Genomic DNA, 18770 nt, shown 5'->3' with positions numbered 1-18770 from the left:
CAGCCTCCACTCTTCTGAGAAGGCTTTCCACTTTATGTTGGAACAGTACTTGCGCTGAAGTTGCTTCCAGTCAGTTTGGAAGTTGCTACGTTCCGCGCTACGTGCTTCAGCACTCGGCAGTCCTGTTTTGTGAGCTTGTGTGGCCGACCACTTCACGGCTGAGCTGTTGTTGCTCCTAGACATTTACACTTGACAATAACAGCACTTACAGTTGACCGGCGCAACTCTTGCAGGGCAAGGATTTGACGAACTGACTTGTTGGAAAGGTGGCATCCTATGAAGGTGCCACGTTGAAAGTCAAAGTCAATGAGCTCTTCAGTACGGTTCATTCTACTACCAATGTTTGTCGTTGGAGATTGCATGGCTGTTTGCTTGATTTTATACACTAGTCAGCAATGTCTGAAATAGCCGAATCCACTAAGTAGGAGTGTCTGCATAACATGCACTACATGACCAAAAGTAAATGCCATTTGGCATTGCACATGGTACATGCTTGGGAGCCTTGGTGGTGCAGTTTGTCTACGCTGTCGCTGACGATTCACCAATAAGCGATGAAACTGGTCTGGCGGCTGACAGTTTACTGGAAGAAGACGAAGATGAAGACGAAGAAGAGGAATCGTGACCGTACTACGCCCTGGGAGTAGCAAATTTGATTGGTTGAGACGGCATACAATTTTGCCAAAGTAATGCAAATCTGAAACCTTGAAAAATGCAAACAAGAAATTTGTGTTCAAATGTGAAATTAAATTATAATAAAAATAAATGTTTGAAAGCCTGCAGAAAACAAACAAACAAACAAACAAAAAAAAAACATTGAATGAGAAGTTTACTACCATTGATGCACCCTCCTTTACGTCACCTTATTTAACACTTTAAATTGTTTGTGTCCTTTATGACGTCCCTAAAAACAACACGTTTCCTGTTTGGAATGATTTTCAATTGTGCTTGATGACGAGGCAGGAAAAACATTACCTTACTCTGCTGTGCACATGCTCTAAAAAAAAAATATATATATGTATATATATATATATATATATATATATATATATATATATATATATATATATATATATATATATATATATATATATATATATATATATATATATATATATATATATACACATGTACATATACATATATAATATAAGTGTTATATATATAAAATTCCATTGAAAATATGTAGTTTCTCGACCATGGACTGACAGACGGGGTTAACCAATTGCTTCAACCAGCTTTGCCCTTCGCACACGTGGGAATGAAGCAATGTCTGTGCATTGGTATGTATGTCGCTTATAGAATAGGAAACTGTTTGGCTGACCACCAAATTTTACATTCGTGCTTGACATACCCAGGGTCAGGTCAGGTCAGGACAATGAAATAAATCCAACCCCACCCCCTACAGCGAGTGTTGGGAGGCGACTTGCTATTTTCACCTGTATACGTGGAATCGTGCCAGTGGTTTAACCACTGACCCCTACAGGAGGAAGAGGGTATTGCGGAGGGAAACTGTCAATTCTGAAAACAAACCCTATTGCTCCTAGAGGGAGAGGGTATTGACGAGTTAATTAAATACAATAAAAATGGTAAAATTATTACGAATGAAGCATGCAAATAAATACATTTTAAACCATTTTTCTGTGGTTGCTTGGATACGCAATTGAGCATGTGGGACAGCCGTTAAAAAAGAGGAGTTTCTGTATTTCAATAACAGGTCGATTCAGTGGAAGCAAAACGTTCATGTTGGGAAAGGTAAAAAATGTGCATGGTGTGCATGATTTAATGTTGCGTTATACAACACATGCGCAATGAGCATGATGAATATACGATATGATAAATACATTTATCCCTCTCGCAAGAAAGGTAAACATCTCAAGGTGAAGCTGTCAGTCTATTTGAATAGTGATATTGCATTGCTGGGTTGACCGAGTGTCTGGACACAGGTGACGTTGTGATCTAATGATGTAGAACCATGTTCATGGTTGTGGAACCACTATTTGGAGAAAGCCTAAACCTCCTGGGCTAAAAGGGCCGAAACCTCCAGGAAGAACAGAGAGCGGTTTGATGATCCAGGCAGTCAGAAAATCAATCAATTGCTTACAAGTTAACAATGTCTTTACTGAAGATAAATAACAATTTTGAAGTTTTTCATAAGTATAAATTAAGTATAGGGTGTTGAAGAATTAATATAATTGAAACATCATTTAAATGTTTTTATAATATTTTAGAGGGCTGGCAGAATGGCCTAGAAGTACGCACACTCCCTTCTAAGATGTCTAGCCTGGGTTTCAATCTTAGCCCAGCGATAAACTGTCATCCTGGTGTTTTACATGCAGGGTACTTCATCAATGTGTGTGCCATCCCTCGAGTGGATGTTAAACTGGGTGTCCCGTCTGACGGCATTCGTTTGTGGGTGTTGAAGATCCCAGTGTCATTCAGGAAGAGTAGGCGAGCTATCGCCGGCACCAAGAATAAATTCCAAATTCCTGCCCTGACTATACTGCTGAAAAGTTAATGGCAAACCACCTAGTATAACCCTTGCCAAGAAACCGGATCGGCAGCACTGATGGCCTCCAACAGAGGATGGTACATCAGAATGATAGAATGCTTTAAGAGTTTAGGAAGAGCCATTTCTGTGAGATTTGTGAGGAACAGACATGTGAAACAAACAGTGTGTGTGTGTGTGTGTGTGTGTGTGTGTGTGTGTGTGTGTGTGTGTGTGTGTGTGTGTGTGTGTGTGTGTGTGTGTGTGTGTGTGTGTGTGTGTGTGTGTGTGTGTGTGTGTGTGTGTGTGTGTGTGTGTGTGTGTGTGTGGTGAGTGCATAAATGTGCATGTGTGCTGCCCTACACATCAGCACATTTTAGTGCCCATGCAAAATTGCCTGCAGAAATGCAAGAGTCAACCACAAATTGTGGATTGGTGTCACATGGAGACCAGATGAGACAGGCATCTTAATAGTCCAGTCTGAAGCTAAAATTAAAAACACAACCTCTGGACCACCAGTCTGGTGTCCACATCATTCAGCCAACATACTTCCACAATGACAGCATCGTATTTGAGGTGCATCATAATGCGAACCCTTCCTTACATCTGCATCTCCAAAAACCAGCTTGAGCACAGAAGGTAGGCACCATGCCAGTGGCAGATAGCACATGAGAAGGCCACCTACCTCATACATAATGCACAAAGGAGGAGGGGTGGTAAGAGGGGTAAGTTGAAAAAATAAAGAGGAGATTATGAGAACAAGCAGGAAAAGGGTGAGGAAAGGATTTATGGAAAGGGAAAAGAAGATTGGGATGATACCAGAATAAAAGAGAAGGAGAATAAGGGATAAGTCAAAACTTTGACTAATTTTGTGTATATAATAAGTCGGAGATCTTTGATTTAAAATCAAATGTTGATGCTGTCATGTGCCTTGTAAGCCCACCATTAACAGAATCTATACATTTGTTCGTCTTCTATAGGCAGGCTCCATTCTTCAAATAAACTCAAAACCGTAAATTTTGGGGGGGGGGACAAAAAACAAGACAACTTGCACATCTTACACATCAGCTCGAGTCATACAATTTTCTTGCATCTCCTCATAAATGTGAATTACTGATTCTTATCTCTCCTTGAGCCACCCCTGGAGGAGTGGGGGTGGGGAGGTGTCATGGGTCAAGCCACATCTAATGCGACTCACATTTACCGTTCAACTGTCAAGAAACAAAACATTTCTTCAAAGCATGATTATGCATTTATACCTTTTTTTGGAAGCAGCATATGGCTGCGAGCAGCACCATTTGCTGGGGGAGATGGGTGCAGCTGTGCTGCTGATGCAGTTCACCCTGGAGGTCAGAGCAATAATTTGGAATTTGTTCAGCATGCCAGCAATAGCTCGCCTATTCTTCTCGAAGGACACCAAGGGATCTTTAATGTCCTCAAACTAAAGCCAGCAGTTTAACATCCATCCAAGGGACGGCACACATATTGACGAATCATCCTTCCTGTGAGACCAGGATGACACTTTATAGCTGGACCAACATTCAAACCTAGGCGAGACAGATCAGAGGCGAGTGTGTGCACAACGCAATCCTACCAGCCAATTACAAATCATTTAGTTAATATGCATAATCACACTTGGACTTCCGGTTCCGGTTCTTGAGCGACTGTGGCGGTTCCTCTTCAGGGGCTCTGCAAACTTTCTCAAATATAAGTTTTCCAGTCGCCTTTGTCGCATTTTTACTGTTATTTTGTTATGTGTTTCGAGTTTGGTCTTGTGTTAAAACTTGTGCTAATTGTGGAGTTTTCGTCATCTTTTCATATTGGTCTTCCTTGAGGCCTATCCTTCTTCCCATCTTTGTGCACGATCGTGTTCATTTGTATTTTCTCCTTATTACCATCAGTTTTTATTTTCTCCACTTTTTCCTCCACCCTCCTTCTCTCCCTCTCAACTATATCCTCTGTTTCATGTGTTAAGATATTAAAAAAAAATACATTAACAACAACAACAACAAAAAACCTTTTCCCTCCTCAGATTATACCCCACATAACCACGTGACTTCCTGGACAAACTCTTCTTCCTCCGTCTGCCGATCTACCATCTGCTACTTTTGCCGACCCATATCCACCATACACCTTCATAATGCATCAGCTAGGGGGGTCTTCGTGTGCAAAAATGTACCCTAAGTTACCCACTGGAATTTTGAAGTTGACCACTTCCCTTAACAGAAAAACTTGGTCACCATTTCCATAACCCGGCAATAAGTGCGAAAATGGTCCCTCTTTTGGGGGTTCCGACGGAAATTGTCGGGCCAATAATTATTAGGGGTAGTGGAAATGAAAACGACTGTTACTTTGCAGTTTTTACACCCTAGAAACACAAACTACCCCTCAAAATGGCAGTCTTGAGACCCTCTTCCATATAATATGCAAATTAGGTTCATTGGTTCAAGAATGGAACTGTATCTGAGCTTCTCTCAACGGTAAAGGATGCCATATCATTCTGGTGGCACAGGAGCTCATCAGAACTTGAACACAAGCCAAAGCGGTTAAAACTCGTAATGAGAGTGGCACTTTTGCACAAATCATATATGGCCTGGCTGTTCATAATGTGCAGGGGAGTTCGCTTTCTCCCACGATGTAAATCATGATACATGATTTGGAAGAGACAATGCATTTGTCTCGATCTTGACTCAGAAATACCAGCCCATTCATCTTTCATGTCTTTAGGCCGATCATCTTCATCGTCTGGTATGCGTGGACCCGCAGTGAATTCAGTCGGGTCAAAATTATACAGGGTAGCCATGAACTTAAGCGAGGGTTCAGGAACTGATACAGCATTCCAGGAAGTCTTCAAATCATTAGCATCACAAAACCGATCTTGCAGGTCAAAATCTATGTCTAATAGAGACCGCCTAATGATATCAGCACACTGCCTGATGGGATCAGTAGATCGGATTGTTTCTGCTACGTTTTCAGTTGTAACCCCCTGACTGAAAAATAACCCAGACCCAGACCCAGCAGGAGTCGACCCTCCTGCTCCACCTTGCGGTCGTGCTCGCAAGCGATACCCGGCTACGCAACAATACTACACATTTCTTGTGGTATATTTCGCTTTCGGGTGTTGGGTTTGGGCGTGCACCTACGCTTGATCGACTGGTGCGCTTTGAAGTGCTATCTGCTGAGACATCAGCGCCCTTGCTGGCAATTCTGTCTAGGTGGGACTTCATAGTGTAGGCCTTGTAACACGAATTGCTCATGTGATACACAAAGTCTTCCTGACCTAGTACCTTCAGCCTCTTGCTGACGATGTCGTCTCAAATTAGTGATGCATCATGTACCCACTTACGACCTTTTTTGGATCCTGTTGTACGTTCTGATCTATCTTGGGTCTATCTAAGGTGAACGGGCATGACATAACAACCATTTAAGTCTCCCAACAGGAAATCGTTTAAGCGGTGGCCAAAAAGTGATCAGATTGAAAGTCGACCGCTTTCCATTCTGTGCTGTTTTCATTTTATTGCAACAAATTCCACTTTATTCGTATGATTGTGTTCCTTGGCACCTATGGTGATGGGATAGACCCTCAGAGAGTGCAAAATATGGATGTGGCATGTTCTTTAGGGCATGTTTCAGAGATAGGTCAGATTTTCACTTGACCCAAACTTTCCTGACCTTTTGACCTCAAGTGACCTGATTCTTGAACCAATGAACCTAATTTGCATATCATATGAAAGAAGGTCTCAAGACAGACATTAGGAGGGGTAGTTTGTGTTTCTAGAGTGTAAGACTGCAAAGTAACAGTCGTTTTCATTTCCACTACCCCTAATAATTGGCCCAACAATTTCCGTCGGAACCCCCAAAAGAGGCACCATTTTCACACTTATTGCTGGGTTATGGAAATGGTGACCAAGTTTTTCTGTTAAGGGAAGTGATCAACTTCAAAATTCCAGTGGGTGACTTAGGGTACATTTTTGGCACATGAGGACCCCCCCCCCCCCGAGCTGATGCATGATTACGATTTTTTTTCTTCAAATTTTCCTTTACCTAATCCTACCTAATCTTAAAAATAATAAAAATAATAAATAAATAAATTTCTTTATTCTTTTAACCTGTCACCTTACGTTACCCATAACGACTTCTTTTCTACCCGCCTCTTCTTCTTCCGGTAACTTTCATCAGCCTACCAGCTTACTTCTGCGTTTGCCGATCCAAATTCACCAAAAAACCTTCATGATTTTTCTTCAACCTTACCTTTCCCTAATCTTATGTAATTTTTCTCAAAACAATTTTTTTTAAAAACAAAAAAAAACGATCTCTTAAAATGTTTCAATTTCCACTTCCACATGTGTGGTTCTCAGTATTGCATTTTATTTCACTTTTTTTCTTCTGCTTCTTCTTCAAAAGACTTTTTTCAATTCGACATTTTTTTCATCCCGTGTCTAAAAAGTCCAACTGTTACAACGTGTTTTTTCTCCATCTTACTATAATTGTCTGTCTGTTCACAGGTACCGCAAAAACGGCTGAACCGATCGCAACCATTTTTTGGTTTTGTAATCCTGGGACCCTTGGAGTAAAATAGGCAAAGACACGAGAAGCACCCGCTCCCTACGGGAGCCATCAAGGGGGTCATGTTATAATATTGTTGTGGTTACCACCCGTTCGGCGTGCGGGCGGCCGCTTATAGCCAATGGCGGCCGCTCTCGCCCACCGAATGGACAAACCTAGTCGCAGCTTTCGGATCAACGCCGAAATCAAGCTACTGGTGTATCTTTAATCACACCACAGCCTTGTCAATACTCTACCCGCGCTACAGGGTCCGATCGCCGAATGGTCGATTTACCTAATTAATCGCGCGGGCAGACTACCGAGAGACAGTACCTCAACGGGGCCTGCTTGGAAACGAGCCGCAAAGCAGCTCGCTCCGTTTGCGATTTGCCGAGCGGTGTATCTCGCCAAGCCCCGCCAGATCCGATTCTTTTATCGGCTATTAAAAATCTAGCTATATTCTGAACTCAATTATGGCAGTTCAATTAGGGAAAGGACGCAACGAACGGGTTAACATTTAAACAATGACATTTATTTACACATGCACATATACAAGCAATGCACGTATGCAATCATGCAGTCATGTATGCAACGAATGCACGTATGGGACAAAACACAAGCAAGAAAAAGAACTACAACCGTCTATTACTATTTATTTACACACATGCACTTACCAGTTCCACTTAAAGACATGGCGCCACAACATTCATGCAAAACCCCAGAAAAGAAAAGGCCCGGGCTCGTAAGCCTTTAATGTTTCTCAGAGCTTGGGAGACCGAAGGAGCTCCGAGAGGCCGCGCTGGTTACCTGCCGCCTTCGTGGAGACTCGCTGGGTGCTCCTCGGCGTCCCGTCCACACGGCAACTGGCGTGACCATGGCGCGGCCCAGGCCTCGTCGTGCGGCCCGGTCGATCGGGCCTAGTCGACAACGCCTCAGAGGAATGAACGGGCCTTTGCTCTCTCAGAGTTGATGCTCTCTTAAGAGCCCGTCCGTTCCTCCGCGTCGTTTGGACTGTCCCGGGGCCCGATCACCTCAGACCGTTATGCCGCTGGTTGGCGACTCCTCTCCGGCCTCTCCCCAGTTCGGCTCGGCACAGCAGGCTGCGCTCCAGGCTCCCGTCTCCTCCGCTCTCTCCAGCTCCTCACCGACTGCAGACTCCAGACTGATCCAGCTCCCAACGTGGCTCCACACAACTCCACACCGACTCCACACAACAACTGCTTTAACCACAACCGCCCAACCACACCACCATCACGCCCACCACAAAATGCCAGCCACGCCATTACAACCACCGTAACCACAACCGCCACAACCACCACCGCGTTTCCACCTCGGCACACGGTTGCGAGAAGCCTGGCATTCGTCGAGGGAGAATGGACGATGGCCTCACCCCCTCCCCCCAACGAATAACCCTGCGAGAGGAGCAAAAAGCAACGAAAGCTATGAAAAAAAGGCAAAAGAAAGGCCCCGATCCAGGAGAAAAAACGCCCTTCTTCTGGAAGAAGGGGCGGGAGGCGAGGGCGGGCGGAGCTCGAGATATAAGGAGGAGGCGCAGGCTCTGGGGTATGTGTGTGCGTACGCTGAAGCTTTTGTCTCTCTCTGGGCTCTGCATCGCGCGTGCTCTGGCTCTCTGGCGGCTAGCTCCCTGGGTCGGTCGTGACAAGAGTGGGGAAAATGAGATTGAAGGCGCCGAGGCGCCAGCGCTCTCTGGGTCGGTCGTGACAAGGTCGGATCGAGGAGGACGGAGCCCGAGAATCCACCTCACGGTGACGATTTTCTTTCTGGGTTTTTGTATGAGAGTCTGTGGCACCGTGTCCATTAAGTAAACCTGGTTAAGTGTACGATAATAACAATAGACAAACGGTTGTAGTTCTCTTTCTGCTCGTGTCCTGTTCCCTTACCCCCATTGCTTACATACGTGCTTGTACATTGCATTGCTTTTGTTTTCCTCGCCTGATTGCATACATGACTGCATGACTGCATATGTGTCATGTGTGAAATAAATGTCCGTGTGTGAATGTCGACCTGTTCATTGCATCCTTTCCCTTAATTGAGCTGCTGTATTGCATTCGGGATATAGTTGGTTCTTAATAACCAATAAGAGAATCGGGTCCAACGGGGCTTCGCGATAATACCCCGCTCGGTTATCACAAAATGGAGCGAGCTGCTTAACGGCTCGTTTCCAAGCAGGCCCCGTTGAGGTACAGTCTCTCAGTAGTCTGCCGGCGCGATTAATTTGGTAAATCGACCATTCCGCGATAGGACCCTGTAGCATGGGTAGAGTATTGACAAGGCTGTGGTGTGATTAAAGATACACCCGAAGTTGGATTTCGGCGTTGATCCGAAAGCTGCGACTAGGTTTGTCCGTTTGGTGGGTGAGAGTGGCCGCTATTGGCTAGAAGGGTCGCCCGCACGCCGAACGGGTGGTAACCACAACAATATTATAACATGACCCCCTTGACGGCTCCCGTAGGGAGTGGGTGCTTCTAGTGTCTTTAACCGCATCTCTGACTTTAAAATTTTAAAATCCCAATTTGCAATGCATGTTCATGCTCCATCAATTGTCCTTTTTTTTCTAATTTCAGAGCCAATTCACCACACTTACTTAAATCTACCTCCTCTGAACCCCTCACCTGATATCCACCTCCTCAACCGGCCCTCTTCCCCAACTCTTTTGCAATCCCACACACTCTTTCAACAACTCTCCTTACTCCCTACACCTCCCCTCCCCTGCACCAAAGCCTCCTCCCCTCCCTCTTCTTTAACAGTGTGGACCTCCAATATCTGGGGTCTTTGCTCAAACCTGACAGATCTTTCCATTCAGGTTTCCACTGACAAAACAGACATGATCTGCTTAACAGAAACTTTCCTCCTTCAAGACGTCTCTGACTCCCTAGTATCTCTCCCTGGATACTCCCTCCTCTGGTATGACAGACTTGAGCCTCATCCTAGCGGCAGAGTTGTTCTAATCAAAGACTCTATTCCTCACTCACCATGCACTGTCCTCACTCCCTCCACACCCCGAAGAATACCTCTGGCTACGGCTTCCCCTTCACTCCCACCTCATGTTTATATTATGTGTGTTGTACCGTCCACCAAACAGTGATGACTCCATTTACATCTCGCTCTCCGAAAACATGGACCAACTTATATCCTCTCATCCCAACTCTCTCTTCCTCATATGTGGCGACTTCAATTGTCATCATGCCAGTTGGCTCGGTGTGGGTACCTCTTTCACCTGCCATGGCACTTCAGCGAAAGACTTCTGCAACTCATTGGGACTGACACAATCTGTAAACTTCCCGACTCAGATGTCAACAAACGGTACTCCATCTCTTCTGGATCTTATTTTGACAAATTTCCCTGAAAATATCTGTTGTTCTTCCTCTGACCAAATCGGTTCATCTGACCACGTGCTTGTCAAAGTAAACATCTCTCTGGCTGTTATTAGAGAACCACCTCAGTGCTGTAGAGTCAGGAAGGGACTTCAGGGACTTCAAGCAGCCATCAAACTTCCAGACTGGTCTCCCATCTCCACTTTCTCCAACATCAACTCATCCTGGGAATTCTTTCAGAGCAACTTGCTCTCATGCACAGATTTATCCCATCTCGTCTTCCATTGTCCAACCCTTCCTCCCACCCAGGGTACACTGAAGCTTGTGGCGAGGCAGTTGTCCTGAAACTTGCCTTCGCCTCATGGAAGGCTAATCCAACTGAAGGCAATCTCAGTTCCTTCCACGAAGCTCAGAACAAGTGTGTGTCGACCCTCATGAGAGCCAGGAAACATCCTTCTAATCTCAAGTCTGAACTCTCAAACCTGTCTCCCTCCTCCAAATCATGGTGGCATCTAGTTAAGTCTGTTTCTGGTGTATGTTCCCCCTCCATCCCCTCAAATGGCCGCACAGCTGATACTGCACGTGAAAAAGCTGAATGCGTAAACTCCGTGTTTGCTTCTAAATCTTGTGTCCCAAACCCATCACTTTCTGTACCCACATTACCCAATCGCACCCAGCTGTTCCTGGACTTTGTGTCCTTTCTCCTGACAAGGTGGAGAACTTGCTGTCAAACCTCGACTCAGATTCTGCAATCCGTCCAGATGGCATCAGCCCACGTGTCCGAAAAACCTGCTCTTGCTCACCCTCTCTCTGTTCTATTCACCCTCTCATTTGCTCAAGTTCATCTGCCATCTGCTTGGAAATCAGCAAACATTACTGCCCTGCATAAAAAAGGTGCAAAAACAGATCCCTGCTACGACAGACCAATCAGCCTTCTCCCAATCATCAACAAGGTTATGGAATCCATCATCGCTTCAGACATTAAATCCTTCCTCTTCTCCAATGGTTTGATTTCCAATCATCAATTTGGATTCAGACCAGGTCACTCTACCCTGGATATGCTGCTTCTGCTCTCACAACAATGGATGGAGGTCCTCAATGCCAGACATGAAATCAGAGCCATCTCCCGAGACATATCGCGTGCTTTTGACACGGTCCGGCAGCCTGCCCTGCTCACCAAACTCTCTTCCGATGGTATCCAAGGCCATCTCCACTCATGGCTCACAGACTTTCTCTCCTGTCACAGCTAACATGTGTCCCTTTATGGAGTTCTCTCATCCACTGTTCCTGTCCAGGCTGAAGTTCCTCAAGGTAGCGTTCTGGGCCCTGTTTTTTTTTTTCTGGTTTTCATCAATGATCTCTCCGATTCCCTAGAAAATCCTCCATATCTCTTTGCTGATGACTCCACCCTCTGCCATACCATCTGTCATCCCTCAGATCAGCAAGCAGCAGCTTCTTCGCTCTCTGCATATCTGGATAAAATCACTAGCAGGTCCAACACATTTTTCAATGCTGACAAATCTCACACTCTCACTCTGTCTCTGTCTCTCCGAAAGGATCATCTGGAACCACCCTCCCACCCCCACCACCCCCATCTACTTTCTCAACAAACCTCTTAAAGAAGTCCTTTCATTCAAGCTTATGGGTCTCACAATCTGCCATGATCTTTCCTGGGAAAGCCACATTTCCAACCTGGCCTCCAAAGCCAGTCACCGACTGGGAATCCTCCGTCATGCAAAGTCCTTCCTTGGCCCACCTGAATCCCTGACCACATACAAAGCTTTCGTCCACAGCCTGATTGAGTACTGCTCTCCCCTCAAATCGTTCTCGGCTTCACGCTGTGGAAACCAAGGCATTTAGGATCATTGGTACCTCCTGCGATGAGGCAGTCTTTGGGTGGGGGTGTGGGGGTCTCTCTCTCTCTCTCCCTCTCTCTCTCCCCCTCCCTCTCTCTTGCCCTCTCTCTCTCGCCCTCTCTCTCTCTCTCGCCCTCTTTCTCTCTCGCCCTCTCTCTCTCTCGCGCTCTGTCTCTCTCCCTCTCTCTGTCTCTCTCGCCCTCTCTCTCTCGCGCTCTCTCTCTCTCGCCCTCTCTCTCTCCCGCTCTCTCTCTCGCCCTCTCTCTCTCTCTCGCCCTCTCTCTCTCTCTCTCCCCCCCCTCTCTCCCCGCAGGCAGGTCAGTGGTCTTTCTGTCTTCTCCCATCTCCCCTCCATCCTTGCACCCACCCCCCATCTGTCTGCGAAATGTACCCCTCCCGTATTTCCACAGAGCGCTCAAGGTCCACCAGCAACCCCCTTCTGGCAGAACTACCAAAATCAAGAATCACTGCTCACCGTCACCCTTTCATTCCTCTGTTTTCTCACCTTTGGATCAAACTCCCACACTCTCTTCAACCCCACTCTTCCCTCCAGGCCTTCCAAACAGATATTCACCACTACCGCTTGTCTTTACCCCATCCAAAACCATATTTTCTACCCCTGTTAATCCACCCCAACAAACCCACCCCCTTCAAATTCCCTGCTTTCCTTCCTGAAAGTCTGTCATGTAAGGACCTGAAAGTCCCCGTAGTATCCATCTTGTTTACCCTGTGTACCCCACACCATCCCTCTTCCTTCCACAGATCTCATCTGTTCCACACTATTTTGTCCTTCCCTCTCGTCTCCTGCTCCCCTTGGTGTACGTTCTGTGTGTTTGCTCTCATACAAGCCTCAACATTATGTACAAAAAAAAAAAATTATGGTGGAAACCAGTGAAGGGTGGGGGAGCATCAAAACTTTTGCCATATTAATGAGCCAGCAAAAGTTCCATTCTCTAGTAACAGGAAAAGTCAAAGTTAATCTGAAATTCAAATTATTTCATGGACTTTAACTCTCTAGAGCCCACGAAATGTTCTGGGTGAACAAAAAAATAACCCCTGGGGCTCTAGAGGGTTAAAAAGGTTAATCGTGTAGCACTCTTGGTTTCGCTCAAAAAGCCAAAGCTCTGCACTACTTGTTACCACCACTATTTTGTGGCGGGTGGTACAGCAAGTGGGGGAGGTTAGATTTTTTTAAAAGACAGCAACATATAACTATTTCAATTGTGTGTTACCACATGAATATCTGTTTAAAATCTACTATACACCAGATGTTCATATTGACTTTAAAGTTACTGGAAGGGACAATAAAGTGACTGGCTATTTTGCATCGAGAAAAGTGAAATTAAAATTCAAAACAACCAATCAACAGCTTTTCAAACACGGCACAGGAAGCATCCGCCGTAAAAGGAGACCACCGAACACACAGACAGACACAACGGTTCGCAATATGCATTTAAGATGCAATAGATAGCCCAGATTGAGTTGGCATGAATCAAAAGAGGAAGAAGAAAAAAAAACAGAAGCATTGAAATTAAAAAAATTATTGTCTGAGAGTAAAAGTTTTTTTTTTCCATCAATAACTGCTCCTGTCTAATGTCAAGTAAAATAAAACTCAGGTCTCGTGAAACTGCCAATGCTCAATTACTCAAAGATATGCAAATTACAAATTAATTTATCATTTATTCCTTCTTTCAAAGCAACTTTTTCATGATTCCGATGCGGATGAAACTCGTGGCTTCGCTGTTCAGCACCACCACTTATACTGCAACAACCTATGATCAAGGTGAAGGTGACAAAACAAATAAGTAATGGAAGAGTTGGGAGTGGAGAGTTTGGAAGGTTTATCAAAAAAAAGGCAATGAATTGTAAAAGCCACGTATTTGTTGAAATTACAGTTTCCGAGGCCTCAGGATCCTCTTCAATAAAAGCTGACTTTTTGCTGAAGAGATCAGGGCCCTCAGATGTTTCTTTCAGAGGATCCCTGTGATCAACTAAAGCTGTGACAACATTGTAATTATGAGCCATACAGATAGATTACATGTGGCGAGGAGTAGAGTTAAGAGGCATGCACACTCGCCTCTGAGATATCTATCCTGAGTTTGAATCCAGCGACAACTAGAAACTGTCACCCTGCTGTTTCGCAGGCAGGGTGAGGCATCAGTGTGTGTGTGTGTGTGTGTGTGTGTGTGTGTGTGTGTGTGTGTGTGTGTGTGTGTGTGTGTGTGTGTGTGTGTGTGTGCCATCCATAGGAATGACGTTAGGCCGGTGGACCAGTCCGCCAGCACTGGTTGGTGAGGGACGTTAAAGATCCCACAGTGTCTTTTGTCATGAAGAGCAGACAAATTATTGCCGCACCATCAACAAATCGTGCCCAAACCCTCTTGCCAACTTGCACTTGTTAAGTGTGAAGAGTATGTCAATACCTCCAACGTGACTTCAGGGAGGTCTTTCATCCTGCATTGGACTGGAAGGAGGCTGATGATGATCATCATCATCATATAAAGGAGGAGGGTGGTAAATTTGAGGCAACAAAGGAGTGAAGTAAAGAATGGAAGGGGAAGGATGTTTAAGAGGGACAGAGAAATTGAAGGAAAGAAAATGCACCGTGAGGCATTGCAGGAAAAAAAAAAATAAGAGGGGGTAAGGGAAAGAGGGAAGAGGGAAGGGGGGCAGAAAGGTTTTGAATTTTTTCCCTCCACTCCAAGAGAGAGAGAACACTGCTTAGTTGAACTACATTAACAGAGAGTCTCTGTACACGCATGGTCCGTGAGTATTAAATGACAAAACTCAAACGCAGGCCACTTGTTCCACCGATTTGACACCAATGGAAAGGATTTTTCTTCGCCATCCATCATTCCAGACCATATGTCCATCGTAATCAGTTAATTAAATGTCCAAGAGTCGCGGCTGCTCACCCATACACGATTTTCTTCTCCAGTGCTCTCGGTGTATTGTGTAAGAGGATGATTAATGAAGCGCCATCAAAACCACATGTGGTGCCATTCAGCAGTTTCCAACACAGCAATCGGAAACTTTTACATCACAAAATGGCAAGTATAATCGCCATCAGAAGTTTCCCAGCTGGTCCTAATAAACCCACATCAATAAGCCAGCGAAGACGCAGGCAAAGTCGAGTCATCACAACTAATCCTTTTCTTGCCCGTTTCCGATGGAAAAGCATCGCCCTGGAAAGATTTTTGCCCTTTGGTGAAAGGCCCAGTGTATTAAAGGCTCTCCGACGACACTTGTGTTGACATTCTAAATTCTGCGGAATCATTTTCAAATGCAAGCAACCCTCGCTCATGACCATTTCTGCACAGAATACTACTCTCTCTTCCGCACGACTATGGTGGTATACAGCAAGGCAAACCAACAAAAACAAAAACACCATCGGTCATCGATGTACTCCATCATCACGGATGGCCTTTTTACAAGCCGTTAAATGACAATGTTTCGCATTTGCTAATAACTCGTAAAACCATCTAAAGTGGTGGAAAGTGGATCTTATAGATTGAAGCAAGGAGGCTGAAGCTTGAAGGAGGGAGGGGACACAAAGTCGACCATCAGACAGCTGTTAAATGTGTCACGCTTGGTTTCTGCGTTTGATCGTCTAACTTGGCGATTTATTACCGAATAATTGCAGTGAGTATGTCTAATCAACCTTTTTACCAGCCTCTGTGCAGAAGCGTGCCAATGCATGTTGCACTGTAAAGATGTCCCTATCCCGGTGATAAAACTATTTGTTGAAGTTATTCAAAATCACAATGGTATCCAATGTCACCTCTGGTATTATATCAATTTTAAATGTTTTATAACCGTTAGATTATTAACAGATAAAAAAATGGCAAGTATAATCGCTATCAGAAGTTTCCCAGCTGATCCGAATAAACCCACATCAATAAGCCGGTCATCTGCCATCTGCTTGGAAATCAGCAAACATTACTGCTCTGCATAAAAAAGGTACAAAAACAGATCCCTGCAACTAAAGACCAATCAGCCTTCTCCTAATCATCAGCGAGGTTATGGAATCCATCATCACTTCAGACATTAAATCCTTCCTCTTCTCCAATGGCTTGATTTCCGATCATTAATTTGGTTTCAGACCAAGTCACTCTGCCCTGGATATGCTGTTTCTGCTCTCCCAACAATGAATGGAGGTCCTCAATGCCAGACATGAAATCAGCGATATCCCGAGACATATCGCATACTTTTGACACGATATGACACCCTGCCCTGCTCACAAAACTCTCTTCCCATGGTATCCAAGGCCATCTCCATGGTTCGCAGACTTCCTTTCCTGTCGCAGCCAACATGTGACCCAAAATGGAGTTCTCTCATCCCCTCTTCCTGTCCAGGCTGGAGTTCCTCAAGGTTGTGTTCTAGGCCCTGTTATTTTTCTGGTTTTCATCAATGATCTCTCCGACTCTCTGGAAAATCCTCTTTATCTCTTTGCTGATGACTCCACCCTCTGCCGTACCATCTGTCATCCCTCAAACTGGCAAGCAGCAGCTTCTTCACCCACTGCAGATCTGGGTAAAATCACAAACTGGTCCAACACGTGAACATGTCTTTCAATCCAGACAAATCTCACACTCTCACGATGTCTCTCCGAAAGGACCGTTTGGAACCCCCCCTCCCCCCCCCCATCCACTTTCTCAACAACCCTCTGGAAGAAGTCCTTTCTTTCAAGCTTATGGGTCTCACCATCTGCCATGATCGTTCCTAGGAAAGCCACATTCCCAACCTGGCCTCCAAAGCCACTCACCGACTGGGAATCCTCCATCATGCAAAGTCCTTCCTCGGCCCACCTGAGCTCCTGACCACATACAAAGCTTTTGTCCGCAGCCTGATGAAGTTACTGCTCTCCCTCTGGGCTGGTGCTCCTGCCTCTAACCTTTCTCAGCTTCATGCTATGGAAACCAAGGCATTTTCAGATCATTGGCATCTCCTGCGATGAGGCTGAGTCTTTGGGCCTCTCACTCCCTCACCGCAGGCAGGTCGGTGGTCTTTCTGTCTTCTACAGTTTCCTCTCCGGTCTCGCCCCCCCCCTGCTGTGTCTGTGATTTGTCCCCACCATATTTCCGCAGGGCGCTCAAGGTCCGCCAACAACGCCCTTCTGGTAAAACTACCAAAATCACGAATCACTGCTCACCTTCATTCTTTCATTCCTCTTTTTTCCCGCCTTTGGAATAAACTCCCTCACTGTGTTCAATCCCATTCTTCCCTCCAGGCCTTCAAAACAGCTGTTCAGCACCACCTCTTATCGTCCCACATCCAAATCCTCAATCTTTTCTACCCCCGTTAATCCACCCCAAACCCTCTTTCTTAAAATTCCCTGCTTTCCTTCCTGAAAGTCCCTGTAATGTCCATCTTTTATACCCAGCGTTCCCCACCCCATCCCTCTCCCTTCCACAGATCTCCTAATGTCTCCATTCCCCACTGTTTTGTCCTTCCCACTCCCACCCATCTTGTCTCATGCCCCCCTTGCTGTACGTTGTGCGTTAGCTCTCATACGAGCCTCGGCAAGGTATACAAAAAAAAGGCTTCAATATCTCAATATCATCTTCTGTCCTCGCTATCCGCTTCCAAAACTGCAATCTTTTTTATTATTCCAAACAAACGTTACACAGTTGAGCCGAAAGGGGAATGGTGCATTCGTTTGATTCACTCACCTTCTTTGTCTGAGCTTTTGGCAAACATTGTTCTCCCTTTGCCTTCTCGGCCCACGGTGGGTTTTTCTTTGAATGGTTGAACCCCTCGTGACCGTGCCAGGACAGACACTGGTTGTTTTGGATTAGAGGCAAATGAGGTAGACCGCTGGACTGAGTGCGCAGCAGGTAGGATGTGACTTGGAGCCGCAGTGGTTGGGGATCCAGAAAACTTCCTGGCACGCTCCCGCACAGTGGCAGAACGCTGAAATGGTGACGTTTGCAGAGGCGTTGATGCTAAATGAAAAGGGACGGGGTGGGGGGGGAAGAATTAACAGGGTGCAATAAATTATATGGATGGATAAAAGATGTATAGTTTGTATTAGAGTAATTAGACCTTACTTACAAACAAACAAACAACAAAAAATACACCCGTGCAGGAGTGACGGTCATCTCTGCGAGAAACAAGCATGAGTTCCTGTTACTAGGGTGTAGTGTTCTCGGGTCAGGAGGGATTTTTGGCCAACTTTGAAGTCACGTGACGCGAAAACGAAAGCGAATATCGAAAATCCGGCCTGACCAAATCTAGATATTGTCCCATAGATTCATATGCCACAATCAAATTCAAGATAACTTAAGAAATGTAGGAGATAGATTTTGAAAATCGTCATTTTGCAACTTCATGAAGCAGTTTTTGCAAAATTCAAAGTCATGTGACGTGTACGTATTCGAAGATATCGGTATTCTTTCGAATGGAGATGAAAGACGAGGTCAGCTGCTATGCAATGACACCATTCACTAACTTTTACCATGCCCAGTAGAGAATATATAGCCTCCTGAATGTAGGGCAGTTTTTGCAAACTTTGAAGTCACGTGACACGAAAACGAAAGTGAAATTCGA

The 18770-nt window shown here is 45.2% G+C and overlaps 1 protein-coding gene across 5 annotated transcripts in view; it reads right to left on the bottom strand.

The window, feature by feature from the left end:
• LOC147010777 (uncharacterized) overlaps positions 1–18770 on the bottom strand; it is a 157624-nt gene that overhangs the window by 91582 nt on the left and 47272 nt on the right. For all 5 annotated transcript variants that reach the window (XM_085859055.1, XM_085859056.1, XM_085859058.1 and 2 more), the window contains one exon: positions 17894–18166. In XM_085859055.1, the coding sequence (XP_085715181.1) occupies positions 17894–18166 (273 nt within the window). The remainder of the gene's footprint in view (positions 1–17893; positions 18167–18770) is intronic.

Source organism: Eptatretus burgeri, chromosome 16 (genome assembly GCF_056783735.1).
Source record: "Eptatretus burgeri isolate ZD-2024b chromosome 16, Ebu_testis_v1, whole genome shotgun sequence".
NCBI lineage: Eukaryota > Metazoa > Chordata > Myxini > Myxiniformes > Myxinidae > Eptatretus > Eptatretus burgeri.
Note: the sequence above shows the minus strand (reverse complement) of the source record. Positions and strands in the feature narration are given on the sequence as shown.